Source organism: Schistocerca piceifrons, chromosome 2 (genome assembly GCF_021461385.2).
Source record: "Schistocerca piceifrons isolate TAMUIC-IGC-003096 chromosome 2, iqSchPice1.1, whole genome shotgun sequence".
Lineage (NCBI taxonomy): Eukaryota > Metazoa > Arthropoda > Insecta > Orthoptera > Acrididae > Schistocerca > Schistocerca piceifrons.
Window position 1 is genome coordinate 958,577,422 of NC_060139.1, and position 25,959 is coordinate 958,603,380.

The 25,959-nt window shown below is 38.2% G+C and overlaps 1 protein-coding gene across 1 annotated transcript in view; it reads right to left on the reverse strand.

The window, feature by feature from the left end:
- The window catches only part of LOC124776671 (60S ribosomal export protein NMD3), an 89,611-nt gene that overhangs the window by 40,378 nt on the left and 23,274 nt on the right, over positions 1-25,959 (reverse strand). Inside the window, exons 3-4 of the mRNA XM_047251774.1 lie at positions 19,727-19,877; positions 18,264-18,398 (exon numbers count right to left, since the gene is read on the reverse strand). Of these exons, the coding sequence (XP_047107730.1) occupies positions 18,264-18,398; positions 19,727-19,877 (286 nt within the window). The remainder of the gene's footprint in view (positions 1-18,263; positions 18,399-19,726; positions 19,878-25,959) is intronic.

Sequence of the window (25,959 nt, forward strand, 5' to 3'; positions counted from 1 at the left end):
ACCTTTGGAGAAAAGAGAACCACATATATGAATATCAAGAGCTCAGATGGAAACCCACTTCTAAGCAAAGAAGGGAAAGCAGAAAGGTGGAGGGAGTATGTAGAGGGTCTATACAAGGGTGATGTTCTTGAGGACAATATTATGGAAATGCAAGAGGAGGTAGAAGAAGATGAAATGGGAGATATGATGCTGCATGAAGAGTTTGACAGAGCACTGAAAGACCTAAGTCGAAACAAGGCCCCGGAAGTAGAAAATATTCCATTAGAACTACTGATAGCCTTGGGAGAGCCAGCCCTGACAAAACTCATCTGGTGAGCAAGGTGTATGAGAGAGGCGAAATATCCTCAGACTTCAAGAAGAATATAATAATTCCGATCCCAAAGAAAGCAGGTGTTGACAGATGTGAAAATTACCGAACTATCAGTTTAAGAAGTCACAGATGCAAAATACTAACTCGAATTCTTTACAGACGAATGGAAAAACTGGTAGAAGCCAACCTCGACGAAGACCAGTTTGGATTCTTCAGAAATGTTGGAACACGTGAAGCAATACTGGCCCTACGACTTATATTAGAAAATAGATTGAGGAAAGGCAAACCTACATTTCTAGCATTTGTAGACTTAGAAAAAACTTTTGACAATGTTGACTGGAATACTCTCTTTCAAATTCTAAAGGTGGCAGGGGTAAAATACAGGGAGTGAAAGACTATTTACAATTTGTACAGAACCCAGATGGCAGTTTTAAGAGTCGAGGGGCATGAAAGGGAAGCAGCGGTTGGGAAGGGAGTGAGACAGGGTTGTAGCCTGTCCCCAATGTTATTCAATCTGTATATTGAGCAAGCAGTAAAGGAAACAAAAGAAAAATTTGGAGTAGGTATTAAAGTCCATGGAGAAGAAATAAAAACGTTGAGGTTTGCCGATGACATTGTAATTCTGTCAGAGACAGCAAAGGACTTTGGAGAGCAGTTGAACGGACTGGTCAATGTCTTGAAAGGAGGATATAAGATGAACATCAACAAAAGCAAAACAAAGATAATGGAATGTAGTCGAATTAAGTCGGGTGATGCTGAGGGAATTAGATTAGGAAATGAGACTCTTAAAGCAGTAAAGGAGTTTTGCTATTTGGGGAGCAAAATAACTGATGATGGTCGAAGTAGAGAGGATATCAAATGTAGACTGGCAATGGCAAGGAACGCGTTTCTGAAGAAGAGAAATTTGTTAACATTGAGTATAGATTTAAGTGTCAGGAAGTCATTTCTGAAAGTATTTGTAAGGAGCGTAGCCGTGTATGGAAGTGAAACATGGACGATAAATAGTTTGGACAAGAAGAGAATAGAAGCTTTCGAAATGTGGTGCTACAGAAGAATGCTGAAGATTGGATGGGTAGATCACATAACTAATGAGGAGTATTGAATGGAATTGGGGAAAAGAGGAGTTTGTGGCACAACTTGACAAGAAGAAGGGACCGGTTGGTAAGACATGTACTGAGGCATCAGGGGATCACAAATTTAGCATTGGACGGCAGCGTGGAGGGTAAAAATCAGAGAGGGAGACGAAGAGATGAATAAACTAAACAGATTCAGAAGGATGTAGGTTGCAGTAAGTACTGGGAGATGAAGAAGCTTGCACAGGATAGAGTAGCATGGAGAGCTGCATCAAACCAGTCTCAGGACTGAAGACAACAACAAGAACAACAACATCTGCAACATCTGTACAAGTTGCTGCATACAACAATATTCCTTGTGCTCCAGTTTCTCCCTGCTTATCTAAATGAGTAGAAAGAAGCAACATGGGTCAGCACTGTCATTGGTTACTATGGCTCATTAGTTCCTGGAGCAGGTGGACTGTTTTTGTTTTTGCCTACAAAGTATCAAAATACTGCACTAGCTTTTATGCTACAGACTCTCGCTGATGGGAACCAATTTTGGGCAGAGAATATGGGCGTGTTCAAAACTTAAGTGCTGGACTCTATTTTAACTGATTACATCCTTCCTTATACCAGTCAAGCATAACTTAGTTGTCTAAGTTTTTGATTGAGCGTCATTGCTTCTTGTGTACTTAAACTAAAGTGGAATAATGTTAAACCTAGTGTCAACATAAAAATAAGCTCACAAACAACTCACTATTATATATAGTTATTGTGGGTAATAAAAGAAGGGCCACAGGTATACATCCAAGATTCAAGACTGATCTCTACTTGACTTTTCCAAGGGAGATGCATGATGTCCTTAGTTTATACTTTGTCATTCAGCTGGGCATAGGAACTCATTCACTGTATCCCTACTATTAGATTGGTGCGTAAGTTCAACGCATTTTTGTTTTTTGTGTTGGTGTTCTGCTTGCTATGGGTTTATTTATTGATTGTTTTATTTGTAGTTCACTGTTGCTATTTGAGTCTACATATTGTCATTTTGTCACTTGAAGATAGTGATTGGAGCTGTGGATGCTAGCAAATGGAGTGCCAAGTGGAGAAATCTGAACATTTCCAACATATTCTTCCGTTTGAGTTTGATAGAGGGGTAACAGTAGTGGAGGTGGTCAGAAACATTTGAGCCATGTATGGGGATAAAGCCATTGAACAGAGCATGGCTAGAAAATAGTTTTCTTATTTTAGGGAGGATTGTTCTGACATTAGTGACTCTCCATATTCAGGAAGGCTCTTGGGGTTTGATGACGACTGTTTAAACATATTAATCCACAATGATCCATTTCAGTATACCTGAGAACTGGCAAATGTGGTGAACTGTGATCTTTCTACCATTGTGCAACATTTGCAAGAAATGAGGAAGTTCCAAAAATCAGATGTATGTGTACCACATGCTCTAAGCCAAAATCACTAGCATCTGCAGGTGACCATATGTGCACCTCTGCTTACTTGTCATCAATTGGCACATGAACAACACCAACTATTCCTATTCTGTATTACTGCTGGTAGTGAGAAATAGTGTCTATGCCAACGAAAGGAAAGGAATGGTTGGGTCCAAACACAAAGCAGCAACTCCCTGTACAATGATCTGTGTGCATCCACAAAAGATAATGTTACGCATATGGGGGAACAGTGATGGTGTGGTGTACTACAACTTGCTTCCCCGAGGTGTAGCTATCACGGCTGAAATTTATTTTCAACAAATGAGATGCCTTGCACACACAGTCCATAACAACAAACAGGAAGATGGTGTGAAGTGATGCTACTCCACAATAGTGCCCGCATGCATTTTGCTAGACTGACGCAAAACACTATACATGAGGTGAGTTGGGAAGTTGTTCCACACTGACCTTATTCACACCAAAAAACTCTCTAATGAACTTCCTTTCTGGATGAAAATGTGTTCCAAAGATGGCTTGAAAAGTTATTCGCCTCAAAAACCATCTAATTTCTCCAATCACAGAATTGAAAAGTTACCTTGACATTGGCAGACTGTTGTAAATAGTGAAGGAGGATATATTATTGATGACTAACGTCTCTTATGTGTATCTGTTGTGTTTATTAAAATTATGGAAAAATGTTACGAACTTGTGCATCAACCCAATACGTAGAAGGTATGATCAAAAAGTAATGGGAAATTTTGTTTTTTAAAGAATCTTTAGTTATTCATCAACTTCAACTTTGTGCCCTTCAAAGTAATCCCCCGCAGATACAACACACTTGTGCCATGACTTCTTCCAGTCCTGGAAGCACTTCTGGAACTCACTTTTCATTACAGTGTTCAGTTCCTCTGCAATTCTGCTTTGATCTCATCAATGGTGGCAAATCAATGCCCTTTCATGGTTCTCTTCAGTTTCGGGAATAGAAAGAAGTTGCAGGGGGCCACATACTGCTGACACAGTGGCTGAGGCAACATAACTGTTTTGTTTTTAGCCAGCAAATCACAAACAAGCACTGAGATGTGAGCACGAGCATTGTCATCATGCAATTTCCATGAATGGTTTTGCCGCAACTCTGGTCATTTTCTTTGGACTGCTTCACACAAATGGAGTGTAATTTCCAGGTAGTATTCCTTATAAATTGTACAACCATAAGGCAGCAACTCATTATGCACTATCCCACTGTACTGAAAGAGGACAGTGAGAATAACCTTCACTTGTGACCGAACTTGTCAACTTTTTTCAGTCTTGGTTCTTCAGATGGTTTCCATTGGGACAACTGAGCCTTGGTTTGAAGTCATACCCATGTTTCGTCACCTGTTATAACCTTCTTTAGAGGTTCTGGACCACTGTCGACTTCATTTGGCAATTCCTGAGTGATGTCTATGCAACAGTGTTTTTGATCGAAATTCAACAATTTTGGAATAATCTTTGCTGCTACACTTTTCATGCTCAAAACAAAAAAAAAAATTCCTGCCGGCAGTACACCCGTGGACTGTTCGAGCAAGAAATACGCTGGGAGAAACTGAAGAATCAGAATCAAAAGATTGCTTGGCATGAGATAAAGGATATGCCAACATCATCAGCAATCTCTCTGATGGAGATTTAGTGATTTCCTAGAACCATTTTCTTTACTTCTTCCACACTGTCATCAGTAATTGATGTGCTAGGGCATCCAGGGTGACTGTCATCTTCAAAATTTTCTCAACCCTCTCTGAAATGTTTGCACCACTTTTATACTCTTGTCTTACTCATAACAGATTTGTCAAAAGCTACATTCAACATTTCAAATGTGTTGCAGCACTTTATTCCACTTTTCAAGCAAAATTTAATGCAAATTCTTTAATACATCTTTTTCCAAAGTAAAAATTCGCTGAGCACTCGAAAACACACAATCTTTTCAACTGTCAACAATAATCCAAATATTCAAAACAGCTGAAAATGCAAACATATATCAAGAACATGTATACAAACAAGTTAAAAGAAATTAAAAATTAAGTGTATAAAGCCAGCAAAATTTCAAAGGAATAAATCCCATTACTTTTTGATCACAACTTGTGTATGAGCCTTAGAAAACAATTTATTATGTTCAAGTCTCAGTGATTAAGTGGTAAAATGCCAGATATAATGCACAGCCAAAGATCTTTGATTTATTCACTGATTAGACCCAGATCTTTATCTGTCACTTATCACTTGTTTCACAGATGGCAACATTTGTTCATCTGAGAAATGCTGAGTTGCATAGTGGTTCAGAGACCAAGTTAAACTGCATGTCCCCCCTATGACAGGATCAATCAGAAGACTCTTCCACAGCAAATGAGTGGCAACGCACTGAGCCGACAGGCCTAAGGACGACTTATTTTCCATATGTAGGTTAATACTACATGAAACGGAGAAATTAGTAACTAATATATCTAACACCTGTAATGTGCATCAACACAGTTAACATAAATCACAGCATTCTGCACTCCACTGGTAGACAGGAAACTACTGCTGTGTGTTCCTGCATGGCAGTTGCATGGTGTTCTGGGAAAGGCCACTTTCCTCACCATGTGTGCTGTTCATTCTTCAGTTTACAGACAGCCTACATTTATGCTTATTTTGTGCACATATGACTAATGTGAATCACTTACTCAATTTGGTATCCCACCAGACAAAAAGTGCTTATCACACATGTCTACAATAAGGATGACAGAAGTAATCTACAAAACCACTGCCCAGTCTGATTGATGTCCACCTATTGTACATTTCTAAAAACATATTTTGTCCTTTAACATAACGAGGTCTCTCGATCGGAATGATCATCTTGATGCTGACTAGCATGTATTCCAAAAACACCCATTACGTGATACCCAACTTAAGCTTTTCTCATATGACCATTAAGTCAAGCAGATGAGTACATTATTTCGTGACTTCCAAAAAGCTTTTGACTCTGTGCTATACAAATATTTATTTAAAAAAAAAAAAGGTTTCTATGGGGGTATCAAACAAAATCTGTGACTGTGTTGAGGATTTCTTGATAGGGAGGACATAGCATGTGACATCGGATGGAGAGTCATTGACAGAATTGGAAATGACTATAGGCCTGGCCCACAGAAATGCATTGGAAACCTTATTGTTCATTTTGTATATTAATGACCTGGCAGGGAATATTAATATCAACCTCAGACTTTTTGCAGGTGATCAGTTACCTACAATGAAGTGCTGCCTGAGAAAAGCTGTAGAAATATTCATTAAGATCCTGATACGATTTCAAAGTGGTGCAAAGATTGACAACTTGCTTTAAACATATTTTACAAAGGCAGAATGAAACATAGTGGCCCGTAATTACAATAACAATAATTTACATTTAGAATCAGTCAACTCATACTTTACAGAATGTACTCTTACAGCACTGACCCTTAGCTAGAATTTATTGCAAATCTCTTGCCCAGTGCAAAGTCCCATCTGACTGGAATGAAAATGCAGATGACTCCTGTGCATAGTAAGGGTAAAAGAGCAGATTTGCAAAATTACAGTCCAATACCCTTAACATTGGTTTGTTGCAGAATTTTTGAACAGATTCTGACTTTCAATATAATAAATTTGATATGGAAAAGCTTCCACCCACAAATAAGTACAGAATTAGAAAGCACTGCTCATGTGGAACTCAACATGCCCTTTCCTCACACAGCATTATACGAATCAAGGATGAAGAGCAACAGGCAGATTCAATATTCTTACATTCCCAGAAAGCATTTCCCACTGCAGGCTTAATGAAGGTCCAACAGGATGTATACATGGACAAGTAAAAAAAATTCTCGGATTTTTCTCAGATTTCCCGGTTAAAAAAAAAACACTTTTTCTGGGTGAAAATACACTTTTTCTGTGTTTAAGTGACAGTAAACTTTCCCTTGGAACTGTAAAACTTATCAATCCTTTGAATGGTTATGGTTTTATACACCGGCGTAGAACTTCTAGGCACTTTAGAAAACGAATATCCCCCCGAAAAGAAAATAAACAATGCATTTTGGAAGATCTTCAATGTGCAGAAACATGTACGTTGCATATTTTCGTATTATGAAAGTGAATATTCAAGTTCCACCAAACACAGCGAGTTAGTTTCTGAAGCATTGAAATTGAAATTGTGATGCACTTTTGTAAGCCAGTCACAGCTCATGTCATATGATCTCGGCAGCCAATAACAGATCTTCACAGCATACAACATGTGATGTAGTCAGCCAATAGCAACATTACTGTTAAGAAGCGTGAACACACAAATAAGAAAAGTTAAAGGTTTAAATTAATATACATAGAGTGGCTATAAGAAAAGCTAAGCTTTCACATATAATATTGGTCCTTTTTTTGCATGTGTTACACTTTAAGATACATCACACAAATGTGCCAGTAAAATTTTAAATAACGACATAAATGTCTGGTCTTCTGGGCTTGAGATTCTTCTAAGTGTCTGGCCTTCAAAGTGTTAAGATTTAAATGGGAGTCACACACACTGTGATTTAAGAAATTCAAAGGACATTGTCGCATGTAACACAAGTCGTGTTAATTAAAATGAAATTTACTTTGAAAGTAATGCTTTTCAAACCACCATTCACAATATTTTCCTGCGACCTGTTAGAATTTGTTTCAGCAATTGTCAGAGTACCAGAAAACAGAAGTTACAGAGCATGTGCAACTACAATGATGTAGGAACAGGACATCAGATGACACTCCGTGAACATCGGAATTTCGTAAATCATACTAAAATGCATAATTTGGCTTAATGTGCACATTCATATGTCCAGATTCACAAAGATGTAGGCCCCAACATGATATTAAGTTTTTCAGTGTCATTTTCAGGATGCAAATTCTCTTGGAGTACTAGTACTGTATTATCTCATATTTGGTTCTTTATTATGGTGCCATACATGTCAGAAGATGGATACAAGCATTTGAAATTCAGTAAACATTTGAAACTGCCAATGGTGTGGAATGAAACACTTCATTTCAAATAAATTAACTGGCTCTGCGGAAAAGACCAATAAAAGGCAAATTTCTTTAGCAACTCTACAAAAATAACTTCATTGTTCCGCAAGGCGGTTAATGCTTGACTGCCAAACACATGGAAATAAAATCAGAAAAATGAAACTAATAACATATTTTAGCCTTCCGCAATTATGTGAATATATTTTAATTCACTTGATAGCTCCCAGCCACAAAATTCTATTTTGTTTTCATTTGACGTGACAGCTGTAAATGAGGAAGAAACAGCAAAATCACTAAAAGTAAAAACTGGTCACGTGGAAACTACTCCCCCCTCCTCACTAGAACTCACACTGCTCTGCGCATGTGGGAATCTGGCAGGTTGTACTGCTAATACAGCAAACAGCCACACTTCACGCAGCCATAAGTGGGAGAAGATACTGATCATACATGTCTCAACTGCGCATGCACGTCAGTCTGCTGGTAACTGTTCAAAAAAAACCTAATGTGAACAGCTGTGAAGTCACGCTTGTCAGAAGCAGTTTGTTGTTATGAAGAATTGTATAGTCTTTGCCCTTAAGCCTTTGAAATGTTTTGCTGTTGGCAGACACTTGTGTATGCACTGTGTTTCATTGTTGTAAATGGCGCATATCTCTCATTTGTTTTATGGCCATAGCATATTGTTCTGCAGGGTGGGATACAGTAAAGTTCTTTGTTGGAGTGTTGGTTCTTACCGGTCAAAATTACAAAAATTTAACTGAAAACCAAAACATTGAAAAATTCCCAGAATTCTAAAAAAATTACCAGGTTTTTTCCGGTTTTCTCCCATGAGAAAAGATTCCAGGGTTTTTCCTGGTTGTCCCTGGGCGTATACACCCTGTCCAAGCATACAGAATAAGTTACCAGATACGTGAGTTGCTCGGCAGTTTCTTATGTAATAGAACTCGGTACATTGTCCTCAACAGTGAAGTGTTCATCAGAGACAAGGATATCATAAGGAGTGCCCAAGGGAAGTATTATGGGTTCACTACAGTTCCCTATACGCACAAACAATCTGCCAGCAGGGTGAGGAGCAATCTGCGGCTGTTTGCTGATGATGATGTAGTACACAGAAACGTGCCGTCATTGAGTGACTAGGAGCACACGAATGACAGACAAAATTTCTACTTGGTGTGATGATTGCCAGCTTGCTCTAAATGTAGAAACATGTAAGGCAGTGCAGATCAACTGGTAAAACATTTCCATAATACTCTAACACAGCACTGGTGGTGTGCTGCTTGAAATAGTCATGTTGATTAAACAAATAGTCAATGTTGCGAAGCAACATGAAATAGGATGAGCAGGTAACATCTGTAGCAGGGACTATTAGGAGAGTTTTAGGAAATTGTAGCTCATCTACAAAGGAGACTGTGTATAAAACACTTGTGTGACCTACTCACGAGAACTGCTTGAGTGATTTGGATTCCCGCCTGGTTGCATTAAAGGAAGACATTGAACCCATTCAGAGATGAGAGATCAGATTAGTTACTGTTCAGTTCCATTACTATGTGAGTATTATGGAGCTGATTTGTGATCTTAAATGGTGATCCCTGGAGGGAAGGCGGTATTCTTTTCACGAAATACTACTGAGCAAACTGGCATTTCGAGTTGACTGCAGAACGATTCTACTGCTGCCAAAGTAAATTTCGCATATGGACCACGGAGATACAAGAAATTATGGCTCGTGCAGAGGCACATAGACAGTTGTTTTTTCATCACTCTGTTTGCAAGAGAAATAGGAAAGGAAACTACTAGTAGTGGTACAAGATACTCTCCACCATGCATCGTACAGTGGCTTGTGAAGTATGTATGTAGATGTAGATAAAATATATCTGGTTTATCAATTGTTGGAATATAAAATGGAAACATCACTTAGGTTCATTCACTGGTAAGGCAAACTGAGAACTAAAGGTCATTGGCAAGATACGGGAGAAATGCAGTCAACCTACACAGGAGATCGTTTTAAAATCACTTGAACATCCCATTTTAGAATATTCATCTAGTACTTGGGGCCCATACAATACAGGACCAACAGAGGACACTGAATGTAAAAAAATCCCAGTATGAATGGTCACAGATTTCTTTGACTTGAGAGTGTGTTATGGAGATGCAGAAATGTTGAAAACAGACTATTGAAAGTAGACACAAATTATCCTGAGAGAGTGAACTTGCAAAAATTGAAGAACCTGTATTAAATAAAAAATCTAAAGAATTCTTCAGCCCCCTATGTGTCATTCCTGTAGAGACTATGAAGAGAAAATTAGACTAATTACACAGGTCTGCAAAAAAATATTTTTTTTTTAAAGTTGTTTCAAATTTGATAAGCGACTTATGTACTTTTCAGGGCTGATTTCAAAAATGCAATCCATTTTTTCTATCATATCAGATTTTCTCACAAAAAAGGGAGTATTTTTGGGTATAATAACAAAATTTAAGCAAGTTATCACATTTTTCTGATGTCATAAAATTTTATTTTATTTATAATTCATGTTCTTAACTACATTTCCAGTCACTCCCATTTCTCTTTAAGCTCATAGGTTCTTATAACAACACTTTCGCTTTCTGTCGAAGCTTCTTTTATTGCTTTTCTCTTGTTGAGGAACATCTCTTTTTATAATCCAGCAGTAATCCACTATCATGTTGACGTTCCATCTTCCTTGATATCTTCTTTCCATTTCTTTGATGTGTAGGTGGAATATTTCGCCCTGCTCTTCACTTAAATCACCAAGGTTTGCAGGGAAGTAGTCAAGATGTGAGTGGAGAAAATGAACTTTAATGCTCATGTTACAGCCCAGCTTCTTAACGTTGTCTAGCATGTCTGCAACGATTGTCTTGTAGTTTGGATCTCTCTCATTTCCTAGGAAACTGATAACAACTAATTTAAAAGATGTCTATGCTGCCTTTTCTTTTGTTTCCATTTTGTCCACAAAGTTGGGATCTGTCATTAGTTTTCTAATGTATGGTCCGACAAAGATTCCTTCCTTTAGCTTTGCCTCAGATAAAAAAGGAAACTGTCCACAAAGATATCTGAAATACTCCCCTTCTATTGGCAATGCCTCAACAATTTAATGTGAAGTGGTGGAAGTAATACCTTTTTGGGATCCACAAGGCTTTTCCTCTCAACATTTTTAAGTCCTACCTGTAAGGTTTTTCTCGAGGGCGAAGCTTTTTTATGTAGTGTTGCTTTCTGTCTCTACTGTCCCATTCACAGAGAAAGCAAGGGAACTTTGTATAGCCACTTTGTTGACCAAGCAGCATTGAAATCACTTTTAAATCATCACATAGTATCCATTTGTGGTCTGAATAGCATTGTTTGCTTAGAACCAGTTCAAGTTTTTTGTAAGATTACTTTAAGTGAACCGATTGTCCAACTGGTATAGAAGCACACTTATTGCCATTGTGTAGAAGTACTGCTTTAAGGCTCATTTTTGAAGAATCAATAAAAATTCTCCACTCATGAGGAGCATATTCTATTTTGAAATGTGCCATAAGTCCAGGAACATCACTGCAAAACACCAGGTCACCTTCTTGAGAGAAGATAGAGACAAACTCCTTTTCCCTCAATCAATACTAAGAAAAGGATGTACACGGAGCCAACAAATGTTTATCTTTCAATCAAGATCCTAAAACCACTGTTGATTCTTTAAAAAGGCCTAGGTCTCAGATTGTGAGAATGGAATGAGATCGGTTGTACCAGGATTGTAGCAATCTCTGTCTTCTTCACTATCACCTAGCTGAGCCAATGGCTCGTGATCATCCATATCATCCAAAGAATCTGGAGGAGAGGGTATTGTTACTTCAGGTCCACGAGGAACAGGGCGAACGGCTGATTGAATGTTAGGGTAAGAAATATCCTCTTGTTTTTCAAATTGAAACCTCGTTATGTTGCAAGAACAAAAATAGCAGTCATCACTATGATTTTTGGGCTCCCTCGAAACCATCAATATTCCAAAACTTAAGGACTGCTTTTTATGTTGAAATCATTGCCTCTGTTCTTCAACACATACTGAACAAACTTTGTGTGGGCCCAACGCTTATCTTGATCGCCTAACTTTAAACCGAAATAGGTGAAATATAGTTTTTCAACAAAATCGGAAATGTTTCTCTGTATTTATTAACAGCATAGTTACCACAAATGTAGCAGAAGAAATCTGGCGAGTTTATACATCCTCTGGTAGCCATTGTTCACAAAACAACTTCACAACACAAGAAAACAGTCACTACTTTAAACACTAGTAACAACAACACATGACCAGCACAGAGTGAAGGGGTACTGTGAACTGTAGGACAATAGCAGCAGCTCACTGCTTGGTGATGGCGGGGGAAGGGGCAGTGCGACAGACAGGCACTGACATGAAAATACTGTTAGTTTCTCCTAATTACTCTTTATTTTACATATATCTAGTATAAAAATGGCTAGATAATAGTTTATGGAGATCCTAAAAACGAAAATTCAAACTCACTGGAGTGCTCAAATAGCGAAAAAAGCTAAAACTAGACAACCAGTTTGTGAAATAACTGTACATGATGGAATTTTCCCACCATTTTCCCTGAAATCAGCATTTAAAACACTATAAAAACCACTTACTAAATTTGAAACAATTTTTATATCACAGACCTATGTTACAGCATCACACTTCATTTGCAAACCACTGAAGTGCATGACTAAGAGAATTTCTCACTCTACTAATTACACTGAACAATAAATTTGAAGTGAAAGTGTGTAAATTGCATGATTTTGAATGAGTTATGTTTATTTCAGTACAAAATGATATAAAAATAATCATCTTCGTACCTATTTAGCTATAGTTTTTTAATAAAGTAATCTGCATTTTTACATAAATAACTCACTAAATAAATATATATAAAAACAAAGATGATGAGACTTACCAAACAAAAGCGCTGGCAGGTCGACAGACACACAAACAAACACAAACATACACATAAAATTCAAGCTTTCGCAACAATCGATTGCTTCATCAGGAAAGAGGGAAGGAGAGGGAAAGACGAAAGGATGTGGGTTTTAAGGGAGAGGGTAAGGAGTCATTCAAATCCCGGGAGCGGAAAGACTTACCTTAGGGGGATGGATGTGTGTGTGTGTGTGTGTGTTTGTGTTTGTGTGTGTGTGTGTGTGTGTTTGTGTTTGTGTGTGTGTGTGTTTGTGTTTGTGCGCGTGCGTATACCTGTCCTTTTTTCCCCCTAAGGTAAGTCTTTCCGCTCCCGGGATTGGAATGACTCCTTACCCTCTCCCTTAAAACCCACATCCTTTCGTCTTTCCCTCTCCTTCCCTCTTTCCTGATGAAGCAATCTTTTGTTGCGAAAGCTTGAATTTTGTGTGTATGTTTGTGTTTGTTTGTGTGTCTATCGACCTGCCAGCGCTTTTGTTTGGTAAGTCTCATCATCTTTGTTTTTAGATATATTTTTCCCACGTGGAATGTTTCCCTCTATTATATTCGCTAAATAAATATGCATTCATGTTCCAAGATTCAGCATAACAAATTTTAAGTGAATAATTACTTTAATTATTTATGTATTATGCATTGATAAATTTCAGTGCCATTCTGGAAGCACAAAAGTAAAATATCAAGAAAAAATGAAGATGATATTACATGAATGCAAATACTTTGTAAGTCTACTTTGTACCAGAACTATGTACAGCACAAAAGAAAATATATAAATTAACTGGTCACAAATGTATATAAAGGATTACAAATGTTAAATGTCCATATATACAGTATATACAATTATGTATTTTGTTCAGATTTGAAGTCAGAAGATGACCGTTTTCTCTTGGCTTGACATTTAAACACATAATTGGGAACATCCCTTATGAAAGTCCAGCAGTAATCTGCTAAAATAGTAGGCTCCACTTTCCAGTATAAGTCTTCTCAAATATGGCAATATCTTAATGAAATTGCTTCCCAGTTCATCACTTACTGCACCACAATCTTTGGGGAAGAAGTCAAGATGATCATGTAAGAAATGCATTTTCAATGACATGTCGCAACCAAGTTTTTCATAAGATGACAACATGTTATCTATAACCTCCTCGCAGTTTGTTGCTTGTTGTTCCCTAAGAACTGTAAACAAGCTGACTTGAAACATTCCCAAGCATGCTTCACCTCACCTTGTACGATTCCAGCAAAAGTACGGTCTCCAAAAAGCTCTCAATTCTGTGGGCCTACAAAAATGCCCTCCTTTACTTTAGCATCACTTAAATAAGGGAATTTTTGCCTTAAGTACTTAAATGCGTCACCATCTTTGTTCTTTCCTTTAACAAAGTTTTTCATGAGACCCAACTTGATGTGCAAGGGCGGGAGCAGAATCTTTTTGGGGTCTACTAGAGGTTCACTCTTAATGTTCTTTATACCTGGTTGAAGAGATTTTCTGGTGGGCCATTCATGTTTACTGTAATGAGACGCATGAGCTCAGCTATCCCATTCACAGAGAAAGCAGCAGTATTTAGTATACATACAAAGGTGCAAAAATTATTACATGCATTAATGAAGTCACTGAAGTTGAAGAGCAGGGAGACAAAAAGATCACTAAAATTGGTATCAAAATGTTTACATTCAAAATATTCCACACAAGTAAGACCAGGGGCAATAAAATAAACCACTGTTACTAGTTATTATGACTTTGACAAACCATTATAATATTTGATTTTAAACGTAACATAAAAATCCATATATAATTGTCTCACCACAATAAAATGGCGTAAAATGAAAACTAGAGCTAATTTTGAACTGTCTTTGTGATATTCGTGATCGGCACATTAGAGCTGATAGGAATTGGCTATTTTCATTCAATTTACATTTTCATTGTTGCACAGTGTTATTACAGGTTCTTCCCATTCCATTCACACATGGAGCGTGGCAAAAATGATTGCTTAAATCCTCTGTGCTAGCTGTATCTAGTCTAATCTTGTATTCGTGATCCTCGCAGAAGCAACATGTAGTGTGTTCTAGTACATTCCTGGATTACTAAAAGTTGATTGTTGAAAGTTTCCAAGTAGGCTTTTATGGAATAGTTTGAGTCTGTCACGGTTTATCACTACAGTTTATCAACATCTCCCAGTGAGTCAAGCAAACATGTGACCTACAAATTAAAAGGGTGTTGGACAGGGACTCGAACCTGGCTTGCTTTTGCCCACGAAAGGCAAAAGTCCAGGATTTGAGTCCCAGTCCGGCACACAGTTTTAATCTGACAGGAAGCTTCATATAAAAACATACTTTGCTGCAGAGTGACCATTTGTGCTGGTCTTCTTTGCATACATTCAATATTCATGTTAATCTATTTGGTACAGGTCATACACAGTTTAGTAATATTCTAGTATGTGTTTCCTGACTGTTTTGTAAACAGTACTTTACAAACTGGCTGCATTTCCCTAATATTACAACGATTGAGTCTATGGGATCGATCATATCCTTAGAAATTGTTACTCCCAGTATTTGTATGAGTAGGCCGACTCAAACTGACTCATTGATACTGCAGTCATAGGCTACAACCTTTTTTAATTTTGTGAAGTGCACAATTCTGTGGAATTTGGGCTATACGAGTGTTTTTTTTTGGCTTAATTTCAGTAAGTAAAACAATTCCTGGCCAAATTTTCACCAGCATGTTTTGCATCTAAGAAGAATGCAAATAATTAAACATAAATTTTCAAGACATGCAGTATGAATCAAATGATTAAGCATTGTGGCAAGTCTGATTCTTTGTGAACATGTCAACTGATTTACTGAGCTGTTCAAATGAACCTTCCACTGAAAGACTCAGTATTACCATGCATTCACAATATTGCTGGAGAATATATTTCATTCGTCACTGAAACTCGTGAGAAAATACTATAACTGAGAGAAGGGATCTATAATCAGAGTTAATACACATTACATCGTAAAAACTATAATGATACATATATTTAACATAGAAGAATAAATTCTGACTACTCTATCCTAATAACACAGAGTAAAACTGTCATTAATCCGAAGATTGTTTCCATGCAACAGTGCTTTACTAAGCATGTTCCTGTTGGACATGATATGCAGTTTTCTTCCTTAAAACTTTGAACTTATTTACCCAGCTAGTTGAAGGAGGACCAACAGTTTTTCGTGGATTCCAAACCATGGTGCTGCTCAGCCTTTTTCACATCAACAGACATTTCCAGAGGGGAAAGAAATGATAAATGACAGATAAAATTCCTTAGATCTTTGTATTTGTAGTCTGGCACTTTACAACTGAGCCATCAAGCTACATTACTTAACTGCATTTAGAGTAGCACATATAGCTTATTTGTATCTGTTTTTCAACAGAATTTAATATCAGTATTATTGACTTTTTTTACATTATTTAACAACACTGATCTCCCAGGGATCTATTCAATGATTGAAAACGAGTATGTGGGCTGTAAGTTGGCACACAGAAGGTCTCAAATACAATGCTTATTTTTGTGAACAGATGCTGTGCCAGGAATACGAGTTCTGTCACGGAAGAATATAACTTGTGGCTTCTCTATTAAGGCACCAGACATGAAAGGTATGAACCAATTCTTCCTCTTGTAGCTTTTAAGTTCCCAACAGGCAGTATCATACTAGAATTTTTTTAAACTCATTGTATCTCTCAGGTTTTATATGGTGGCTAATTACTGCATACTATTTCCATCATAGGAACCAGTTTTTTTCCAGGTATGCAGTGATATGTTCACTTCTCTTCATCCGTCATCTACTTTCCAAAATTCCTTGTTCTTCTTCAGCATATTGCTTAATGCATTTCAATCTGACACTTCTTTGCATCTCTGACCTCAAGTACACCTTACACAAAATTGCACACTAGTAAAGCTGTCCACAAACTGAAGGCTGGTATGAACACCACACTGTTTTACCATGCAGGGTGCTATTGGAGGTCGTATGCCCTTGCTTTCCTCTGATATTGGAAGTGACTCACCAAGCTAATTATAGTAGGGACCTACAGTTTATGGTGGGTTCCAGACCATGGGAAACTTGGCATTTTTCACTTTAAAGATTTATTTCCAGAGGCACACTGATTATCCTGGCTGCAGCCAGGTCACCTCTTGTCAAGATGTCTTCTATATACATTTCTTTATTTTTGTTCTGTGGCCAAGTGCCCTTCCTATTACCATAAACATCAGTTAACACAAGAGAAGAAGACGGGAAGGTCTTTAACCTAGTGTCTGTAATTGATTCTAGTACAGCTTACATCACAGTTTAGCAGTAACATTAAACTATTCAAGTAGTATACAATGAGATATTTTCATAGGTCTCATTACAATACAGCTTGAAAGTCTGCAAATGATTGTATTAACAAGTAGTATCAACAGGGCTAATAATAATTTGACAAATACATATGCTCAAAATCAAGTGTCTGACTAGAATACTTAAGAAAAATATATCTGCACAAGCAATGAGGTGACCACTCCTAACAGATGAAGCACACAGTGTACCAGGCAACAGGCAGCTGAAGTAGCCAACCCCTTGTCACAAAGGGGTGGACACACTCACAGTTCAGGACGAGGATGTGTTCCTGTGCATGAGCCACTTATCTTGCATGAGCTCCACATGTGAGAACAGCTGATGGTAAGCTACTGATTTGTGTACATTTAACACACCAAGCTGCCTCTTAATCCTCGACTAATCAAAAACATTTAACGTGTTTTGGGAAGAAGGCAACTGCCTTATGATGAAAAGGGGTATGTCAATTGTGAGAGCTATGTACTTTTTTTAAAGTTAAGTACAAACGTTCAATTCAGGAAACTAAAACTGCAAAGAGACAGAATGGGTATCCTGTACTAACCTAAAGAAGGCAAAATTTCAAGTACTGCCATTGTACAGATGTAAAAGTAGAAAGAGTAACCAAGCTTTCTTTGGTTCCCCTCATCCTCCTAGCAGGTGGAAGAGACCCTTTGAATCTGGGATTTGAGGACCTGCCTTCCTTTCTAACCTTCCCAATCCATCCCTTTCAGCTCCCTGGAATAGGAATTATCAGTTCCCAAAGTTGAGATATCTTTTTTTTTTCTATCTAATATTTGTGTCTATTGGCAGTACTTGGACTTTTGCCTCCTAAAGGTAATTACTGGCAAGCCATTCTGTCTCACTGTAATTTCACAATTTTGTAAGACCATCTGCATATCTGTTACAACTCCATACTGACTGGAAGCTGAAGAGTTATTCATTTGAAGAGTTTATTTTTCTTTTCATTTAATTTATCTATTCTGCTGCTTCCTCAAATAAAGCATCTATCATACTTATCGGAACATCTTATATATTTCTCTAATACATATTAGTGAATGCCAGGCTAAACGACTCTTAAGATAATGAACTGCATGGGAGCACAATTTATAATGAAACTAATACGAATGATAAATTTAATATGTATTAAAATACTCACAAGTGCGCGCCAATAATCTTGAGCTTCTGATCTATGACAATCATCACACATTTGATTATTTACGATATATTCAACCACAAATACTTGCTGCAGCATTGTCCCACCCAGCACCTCACCATGGACAGTTAATTTGACCTAGGAACAACAGAATCCAAACAATATTGGTCAAAAATACGATACTGTAGGAGAGGGAAATTATGTTGTTCGTACAAGAATAAAAACATAGATTTAGTGGAAAGAGAGCATTTATTTCCTGTAACAAATTAACACTGATGGTATCTCTTATCAATATTTTTGGACTAAAATCGCTACCCCCATCATGTTCTGTTATACATTAGTAAAAAAGATGTGCAATGTGTTCTGTAACCCTTCCTCCACCTGAACAACAACAAAATTCAATTTTCACAATTACTTTGTTATAACTAACCCAAAAAATGGTCATGTAAGAATAATGAGTGTGGATAGTAAAGAAAAATGTGATTACAAAATGACAGACCAATAGTGTGAGCAGGTACCAAGAAAGTATGGAGGAAAGGTGCAGAGTGGGTAATAAAACCAGTTTGCCTTTCTCCTTCACAGTAGTTCTTCTCCATTCACTATTATGTAACAATGATCTCATTCCCATACACTATTCTTCTTTGTTATTTATCCATTCTAAACATTACCTCATACTCTTGGGGCAAACCAAGCATATTATAATATTCCAACAATTTAAAATTCAGGATAGAATAACAGCAATATGGAAAGGCTAAATTGTTACTTACCACATACAGGAGGCACTGAGTTGCAGAGTTGTACACAAAGTCCTTCTTGCATAGAAGACAAATTGACACAAGCACAACTCACACAAACATGGTAACAGTCTCCATGTTTTAGAGCATGACTCAAAGCCATTAGGGCCATAATGCCCAGAGACGTGTGTGTGTGTGTGTGTGTGTGTGTGTGTGTTTGTTGTCTGAAAGCTTAAATATTTCTAGCATTATTTTTCATTGTGCCTGCCCATAACTCAATAGCTCCTCTATGTGGTAAGTAGCAAGCTAACCTATCCGTATCATCATTCTCCTTCACATGGTCATGGACATTAAGTACACACATTTTTTTAATTTGGAAATGGTGGATGCTTTCCAATCTGAGAGTATGATTCAAGATAAATCACAATCAAAGGTCATAACAATATTTCTGCTGTGAAAAGCTTAAGAATTTCAAAGAATCGAAATACAACAAACAGTATAACACATAGTGACAGCAGTATTTTATTATTCTAATATAACAGCTGGTAATGTAAATTATGTGGAAAGCAAATGATGAGCCGAAATAAATTATAATCACAATATTCTGCTCATGCAAGTTTGCTTCAAACATTTGATTGATTAGTCAACCACCATCTTAACAAAGGTTTTATTTATGTACGTACAATAAAATTTTCAATCCAATTCAACGAGGGACAATCAATTATTTTTTACCTTTATTCTTTTTGAATGTGGCTCTGTCCATACAAAACCAGCATCTACCAGTTTAACTCTGTTTAGACCTTTCAGTTTTTTTAGGCATAATGAAAGTAGTTCACGTGATTCAAGTGCACAGGTTATCCATTCTCCTGGTGGCTGAAGGTACCTGGAAAAATTTTAAAAGTTTTTCTATCAATTTATGTAGATACACAAATAGGCATGACTAACTTATCTATGCATTAAGGCACTAAAAACTACACAATTTGCTCACTGCCCTTATATAAGTATGCACTACGTCTAGTTGCAGAGGGCATATAGATAAATTATGACTACCACCTCACATATGCATCCTATTAATATTTCAACCTGCCGGTCTTAAAGTGAAGTCTCACTATCTTTTGGACAAAGTTAATATGGAAGTCTACTTCTTCATATGAAATGTGTAGCAGTTGTTCAAATGAATGCAAACAGCAAAATTTCATTGCATCACACTTGAAAGACGCTTTTCCTTTTATTCCAATTGTCTTAAGGTTAGTAGCGTAGCTCAGTGGTAGCCTTTAGATGGCACCATTCTCTTCATTTATGGCAGTTTCAGCATTGTCACATGACTTACGGAGTAAACATGGCTGTACCACTCTCCGTTTGTACTAATGTAGAAAATCATTAGCTACTTCATTTTTTTGTAGCTTGAAGGTGTACCAGGAGCTGAAATCCACAGGAGATATTCAGCACAGAACAAGGGCAATGTTTTACCATGGCAAAATGTTTGCCAGTGGATTGAACAATTCAGAAGTCACCAACCAAACGTAAAGGATTAGGAAACAACAGGACATCCACTACTGAGGCCAACAAAGATAACGTCTGCGACCTGATTTTTAATACAGTTAATTTCCGACTTTAGTATGTTGGCTGAAATTAATTTCAATTACAGTTTTTTCTTGGCTTCCCAATCATAAGACTTACTATTCTGTACACAATCCTTACTGTACTAACTCAAAAAATGAATATATCTACAGTTACATTATCATCACAATGTAGTCATCAGCCAGAACATTGTAACCATAGAGAGAGAGAGAGAGAGAGAGAGAGAGAGAGAGAGAGAGAGAGTTGTAATGATAGTTTCATTTCTTATCCTACATACATCAGTAATTATGATAAAAATCAAGAAAATGTTATCTCTGAATTTTTGTGAGTTATTCATCACTTATTTTGATACACACTTTTTTCCTTCTGCTTCAGCTAGCCTACTGTATATCAATGACCTTTCATCAGTAACATTACCAGACGCTGTTCGTTTTGTTTGCCGATGATACAAACATTGCAATAAATAGCAAATCAAGCTTAGTCTTAGAAAAATCAGCTAATAAAATATTTGTGGACATTGATCACTGATTCCTAGCCAATTCTTTGTCACTAAACTTTGAAAAAACAAACTACATGCAGTTCAGAACTTGTAAGGGGTGTCCCACGAGTATATGTTTAACATACGATGACAAGAAGATAGAAGAAGTGGATAGTGTTAAATTCTTGGGATTACAGCTTGATAACAAATTCAACTGGAAGGACTGGGAGGAGCACACCACAGAACTGCTGAAGCATCTTAACAAATCTCTGTTTGCATTACGAATTTTGTCAGACATAGGGGATATAAAAATGAAAAAGGTGGCATACTATGCTTACTTTCATTCCATAATGTCATATGGGATTATTTTTTGGAGTCATTCATCAAGCCAAGCTAAAGTTTTCCGGGCACAAAAACGTGCAGTAAGAGTTATATGTGGTGTGAACTCAAGAACATCCTGCAGAAGCCTGTTTAGGGAACTCGAGATTCCTTCATCAAAGACACCAACCACTTTCTCGAACACCTGGAATCCTTACCCAATGTGTTACCCCCGGAAACCGGAAACCATCCTTGTAACCATTGATGCCACTTCCTTATACACAAATATTCCGCACGTCCAGGGCCTCGCCGCGGTGGAGCATTTCCTTTCACGCCGATCACCTGCCACCCTACCTAAATCCTCTTTCCTCATTACCTTAGCCAGCTTCATCCTGACCTACAACTCCTTCACTTTTGAAGGCCAGACATACCAACAACTAAAGGGAACAGCCATGGGTACCAGGATGGCCCCCTCGTACGCCAACCTATTCATGGGTCGCTTAGAGGAAGCCTTCTTGGTTACCCAGGCCTGCCAACCCAAAGTTTGGTACAGATTTATTGATGACATCTTCATGATCTGGACTCACAGTGAAGAAGAACTCCAGAATTTCCTCTCCAACCTCAACTCCTTTGGTTCCATCAGATTCACCTGGTCCTACTCCAAATCCCAAGCCACTTTCCTTGACGTTGACCTCCATCTGTCCAATGGCCAGCTTCACACGTCCGTCCACATCAAACCCACCAACAAGCAACAGTACCTCCATTATGACAACTGCCACCCATTCCACATCAAACGGTCCCTTCCCTACAGCCTAGGTCTTCGTGGCAAACGAATCTGCTCCAGTCCGGAATCCCTGAACCATTACACCAAAAACCTGACAACAGCTTTCGCATCCCGCAACTACCCTCCCGACCTGGTACAGAAGCAAATAACCAGAGCCACTTCCTCATCCCCTCAAACCCAGAATCCCCCACAGAAGAACCACAAAAGTGCCCCACTTGTGACAGGATACTTTCTGGGACTGGATCAGACTCCGAATGTGGCTCTCCAGCAGGGATACAACTTCCTCAAATCCTGCCCTGAAATGAGATCCATCCTTCATGAAATCCTCCCCACTCCACCAAGAGTGTCTTTCCGCCGTCCACCTAACCTTTGTAACCCGTTAGTTCATCCCTATAAAATCCCCAAACCACCTTCCCTACCCTCTGGCTCCTATCCTTGTAACCGCCCTCGGTGTAAAACCTGTCCCATGCACCCTCCCACCACCACCTACTCCAGTCCTGTAACCTGGAAGGTGTACACGATCAAAGGCAGAGCCACATGTGAAAGCACCCACGTGATTTACCAACTGACCTGCCTACACTGTGATGCATTCTATGTGGGAATGACCAGCAACAAACTGTCCATTCGCATGAATGGACACAGGCAGACAGTGTTTGTTGGTAATGAGGATCACCCTGTGGCTAAACATACCTTGGTGGACGGCCAGCACATCTTGGCACAGTGTTACACCGTCCGGGTTATCTGGATACTTCCCACCAACACCAACCTATCCGAACTCCGGAGATGGGAACTTGCTCTTCAATATATCCTCTCTTCCCGTTACCCACCAGGCCTCAATCTCCGCTAATTTCAAGTTGCCGCCACTCATACCTCACCTGTCATTCGACATCATCTTTGCCTCTGCACTTCCGCCTTGACTGACATCTCTGCCCAAACTCTTTGTCTTTAAATATGTCTGCTTGTGTCTGTATATGTGCGGATGGATGTGTGTGTGTGTGCGCGCGCGCGCGCTCTTTTTCCACCTAAGGTAAGTCTTTCCGCTCCCGGGATTGGAATGACTCCTTACCCTCTCCCTTAAAACCCACTTCCTTTCGTCTTTCCCTCTCCTTCCCTCTTTCCTGATGAGGCAACAGTTTGTTGCGAAAGCTTGAATTTTGTGTGTATGTTTGTGGTTGTTCGTGTGTCTGTCGACCTGCCAGCACTTTCATTTGGTAAGTCAAATCATCTTTGTTTTTAGATATTTATTTCCTACGTGGAATGTTTCCCTCTATTATAAATATATATATATATATATATATATATATATATATATATATACACACACACTCTAACTTCTGCACCATTTCAGTGCAGTAATGCGTTCATTGTAAATAAGTATTATAGTAGTTGTACTACATGTTTATTACCTTATAAATAAATAAAAAACTTTTTCATTTTAAATTCAGTGCATTAATATTTGTAAAATGACTTTCATACAGTGTTCATAAAAAATTAAGATCATTCCACTTGGGACCTGTGGAGTGGTACATTAGCTTATTTGTTTTAGTTCTAAATATTTGTCATGTATTGTTGTTTTTCTGACATGTTCCACATCCTGGAGGACCTCCTCACTACGGATCAATTGGAATGAAAGTAAATCTAATCTAATATCTACTGCCTAGGCCATTGCTTATGTACCCATTTGTAATTCTTAGTTAATAATAATGGCAGTAATAGGAAGTGGCATATGTGTGTTTCTTTTGAAATACTCACCATTTTCACAGTTAGCAAACCCTGTGCTGACAAATAATTGTTGTTGTTGATGCAGCTCTCGATGCCACTCTATCCTGTGCATGCCTCTTTAGCTCTGAATAACTACTGCAGCCTATGTCCTCAAACTGCTTACTGTATTCACCTCTGTCTTCCTCTACAATTTTTATACCCCAAGCTTCCCCTCAGTACTAAATTGGTGACCCCCTTGATGTCTCAGAATGTGTTCTATCAACTGATCCCTTCTTTTGGTCAAATCGTGCCAAAAAATTTTTGTGTCCCCAAGGCTATTCAGTTTCTCTCCATTAGTTACGTGATCTACCCATCTAATTTTCATCATTCTTCTGTACAACACATTTCAAAAGCTTCTATTCTCTTTTTGTCTAAACTGCCTATCGTCCATGTTTCACTTCCATACATTACTACTCTCAGGAAAAATACTTTCAGAAATGACTTCCTAACACTTTCATCTATATTTGATACTAATAAATTTCTCTTCTTCAGAAATGCTATTCTTGACACTGCCAGTAAACATTTTATATCCTCTCTACTTTGGCAATCCTCAGTAATTTTGCTACCCAAACAGCAACACTGATCTACCACTTTAAGTGCCTCATTTCCTAATCTAATTCCTTCGCATCACCTGATTTGACTACATTCCATTATCTTTGTTTTTCTTTTGTTGACGTTCATCTTATATCCTTTCCAGACACAGTGTACATTCCGTTCAACTGCTCTTCCAAGTCCTTTGCTGTCTCTGACAAAATTACAATGTCATTGGCAAACCTCAAAGTCTTTATTTCTTTTCCCTGAACTACTCTCAATTTTTGTTTGGTTTCCTTTAACGCTTGTTGAATGAACAGATTGAAAAACATTGGGGTTAGGCTGCAACCCTATCTCACTCCCTTCTCAACTACTGCTTCCCTTTAATGTCCCTTGACTATTATTACTACCATCTGGTTTCTGTACAAGTTGTAAATAGCCTTTCGCTCCCAGGGTATTCCAGTCAATATTGCCAAAAGCTTTCTCTATGCCTATAAATGCTATAAATGTAGGTTTGGCTTACTTCTAAGATAAGTCATGGGGGCAGTACTGCCTTGCATTTCTACATTGCTATGTAAATGTAAATGTCGTGTGACTAGGGCCTCCCATAGGGTAGACCATTCTTCGGGTGCAAGTCTTTCGATTGGATGTCACTTCAGCGACTTGTGTGTCGATGGGGATGAAATGAAGATGAGTAGGACAACACAACACCCATTCCCTGAGTGGAGAAAATCTCCGACCCATCCGAGAATCGAACCTGGGCCCTTAGGATTGACATTCTGTCACGCTGACCACTCAGCTACCAGGGGCGGATCCTACATTGCTATGAAATCCAAATTGATCTTCTCCAAGGTTGGCTTCTACCAGTTTTTCCATTCTTCTGTAAAGAATTTGTGCTAGCATTTTGCAACCATGACCGCTAGTTCGGTAATTTTCACACCTTTCAGCACCTGCTTTCTTTGGAATACGGATTTTACATTCTTCTAGCACACCAGATGGAAGAGTTTTGTCATGGCTGGTTCTTCTAGATATTGTCTACTGACAGGATATCGTCTACTCCCGGGACATTGTTTCAAATTATGTCTTTCAGTGCTCTGTCAAATTCTTCTCACAGTATCGTATCTCCCATCTCATCTTCATCTATGTGCACTTCCCTTTTGCACAATATTGCCTTCAAGTTAATCTCCCTTGCACAAACTGTCTATATACTCCTTCCACTTTTCAGCTTTCCCTTCTTTGCTTAGGATTAGTTTTTCATCTGCGCTCTTTATATTTGTTACAGCTGCTTCTCTTTTCCCCAAAAGTCTCTTTAATTTCCCTGTAAGTGGTATCTATCTTCCCCTAATAAAATTTACTTTAAAATGTTACATTTGTCCTCTAGCCATTCCTGCTTAGCCGTTTTGCACCTCCTGTCAATCTGATTTCTTAAACATTTGCATCACCTTTCACCTGGTTCATTTGCTGCATTTTTATATTCTCTTTTCGTCAGTTAAATTCAATACCTCCTGTGTT